General features: G+C 43.7%; 1 protein-coding gene across 5 annotated transcripts in view; it reads right to left on the bottom strand.

Moving 5' to 3' along the window:
- LOC118336984 (serine/threonine-protein kinase PAK 2-like) overlaps positions 1-2,279 on the bottom strand; it is a 13,153-nt gene that overhangs the window by 8,102 nt on the left and 2,772 nt on the right. For 2 of the 5 annotated variants that reach the window (XM_035673769.1, XM_035673765.1), the window contains one exon: positions 44-234. In XM_035673769.1, the coding sequence (XP_035529662.1) occupies positions 44-218 (175 nt within the window). In that variant the 5' untranslated portion in view covers positions 219-234. Of the gene's footprint in view, positions 1-43; positions 235-451; positions 950-1,926; positions 2,268-2,279 lie in introns of those variants that run through there. The other 3 variants (XM_035673770.1, XM_035673768.1, XM_035673766.1) reach the window with 3 other exon arrangements.

Below are 2,279 nucleotides of genomic sequence, written 5' to 3'. Positions count from 1 at the left end.
TGTGTGTGTCCATGTATATAGTCGGTTCTCCACAATCTCTCACCTTTCTCTGGGGCAAACATGGAGATGATCTTGTTTCTGGACTTCCTCTCCTCCGGTACAGACGGCAGCGGCCGAGAACTGTGATTGGCTGACTGGGAGTCCTTGGGTCCTCCTTGGCTGCTCATCCTGACAGGGGGGGCGGGGGGCTTATCCTCACACACTCCGCTGTCACACATCTACACACACGTACACCTGCACAAATGACAATGCATACAAGAAACACAGTAAGTCTGTTACAGGCTCAATCACTGGTTCCTGTTTTTTTTTTTTTTAAATTTCACAATCCTAGCCAAAGCTTTACATGTTAGCCAAAAATGCTACCGAGAGATAGCTCTAAACCAAGTGAAGCTTAGCCTACATTACACAGAGAAAGAAACAGCTCAGCAAATGAAGAAAAACTCACACGGACCTAACTAATCCATCCATGCCCCAATCTGTGGCTCGGCACTGAGTTTTGGAGCGAAGAGAACAGAGAGTGAACAGGAAGCAACGCTGAACGGGCAGAGTGACGTGTTGAGTCTCGTTCAATGTTAAAAATGAATGAGGAAGGAAAGGAGGCAGAGAGAGAGAGAGACAGAGAGAGAGAGAGAGTGTAAGTGAGAGGGTGAGCAAGAAGCTGACAGCTGGAGTTAAAGGGGGAGAAGTGAAGAACAGCGAGTTGGGCAGTGTGAAACCTCAGAAACGTGACGTGAAGAACTGTCAAGAACTGCTGCAACTTTAATGCAATTTTAGAGGGAAATATTCTACTATTCAAAAGGTACAGTTGCTAGATATTTTTCAGATGATGACTTTGTGTGATATTTACATTAAAATATAAGAAAATCTTGTAAAATACAATGATTGTTTCCAATCTTTTTGGCTGTCAGTGTCTCGGGTCCTTTTGTCATATTTCTGATGTCTTTTGGATTGTTAGCAGTTCCAAAAATGACAATTAATCATCTCACATCCACTCACATTTATCTTGTGACTCTTTGGACGGGGGGCCGACCCCTAGGTTGGGAACATTATGTTACTTGTTGCATCAGTATACAACCCAATAATGTCATATATAATATATCAATAGGATAATACTTTTGTGCTTTTACTGAAGTTGGATTTTGAATGGAGGACTTCTACTTATAATGGAGCATTTTAACATTTCTGTATTAGTTACTTCTTCCACCACTGTGTGTGTTATCCATTACCCTAATATGGTGAAAACTGAGATTGTAGACACACGCACAAACACAACCCTCAACCACAAAAGCACCTCTTTAAGTCTTGCAGAGCAAGCAGTTTGATCGACTCTAAGCTGCAGCCTGCATTCTTGGTGACATCACAGACAGGAAACAGGAAGCAAACAAAGGTTTCCTCACTTCCTGTGTCTGACCACTGATGACACAGCGCGTATTAAACCCCGGATAACAGACGTGGCTCAGGTATGCGCGTGACCTCGTTTTCACACATAAATACTCCTCCTGCAACATCTCTGCTGACCTGCCTCACCTCTAACACACTCTAGCACCACAAAATACATGAAATCAGGCTCCATCTGGGAAGATATCCTCATACAGACTCCTTTCCTTAAAACATAAAAAATAATTTCACACAAGCTGATGTCCTCAGGCTGAAGACACATCACTACACTACACTGCACTAACTAGACTCAAGGCTGTATTTTTCCCTCCCTGCATATCTTATGAAGCGTTCGTTGTAGCGTATGTCTGATGCTCTATGATAGAACAATCCCAGCTATATTTACAATGTGGCACATCATTATAAAAGAACAGCCCAATGAGCTTGTCCAGCGACAGAGAATGAGACACTCCCCTAAGCCTCCTTACGCTTCTTACAAACTTCTTTTCAGTGTCTTCGCCTCTTCTATATAAGCTGCTAAGTACTCACCTGTTTGTTGCCTCTTCTGTGTCCTACAGAAGATCAGGTAAACAATGAAAACTGTTGTATTCCCAGCAAGTGTATGCCGCTCTTTCTCTAGTGCTCATCTATCTACCTAGCTCTAACTGTTTCCTTACCCCTCTTTCTCTCTTTTCAGCCTTCTCGGGGGCATGTCTTAGCAGGCTGCCTCATTCCTCAGCGATCTTGGATGGGACAAGTGTATTCTTGCCCTGGCAGGATAAAATTAGACCCAGTCCAGCTTTAATGTGCATTTTTTCAGTGTGTGTGTGTGTGTGTGTGTGTGTGGGTGTGGGTGTGGGTGTGTGTGTGTTGGACTGAATGTTGGGTGCTGTCTGGCCAGG

Source organism: Morone saxatilis, unplaced genomic scaffold, assembly GCF_004916995.1.
Source record: "Morone saxatilis isolate NCDOM2014 unplaced genomic scaffold, NCSU_SB_2.0 Contig3, whole genome shotgun sequence".
NCBI lineage: Eukaryota > Metazoa > Chordata > Actinopteri > Moronidae > Morone > Morone saxatilis.
This window is presented reverse-complemented; position numbering and strand designations above follow the sequence as displayed.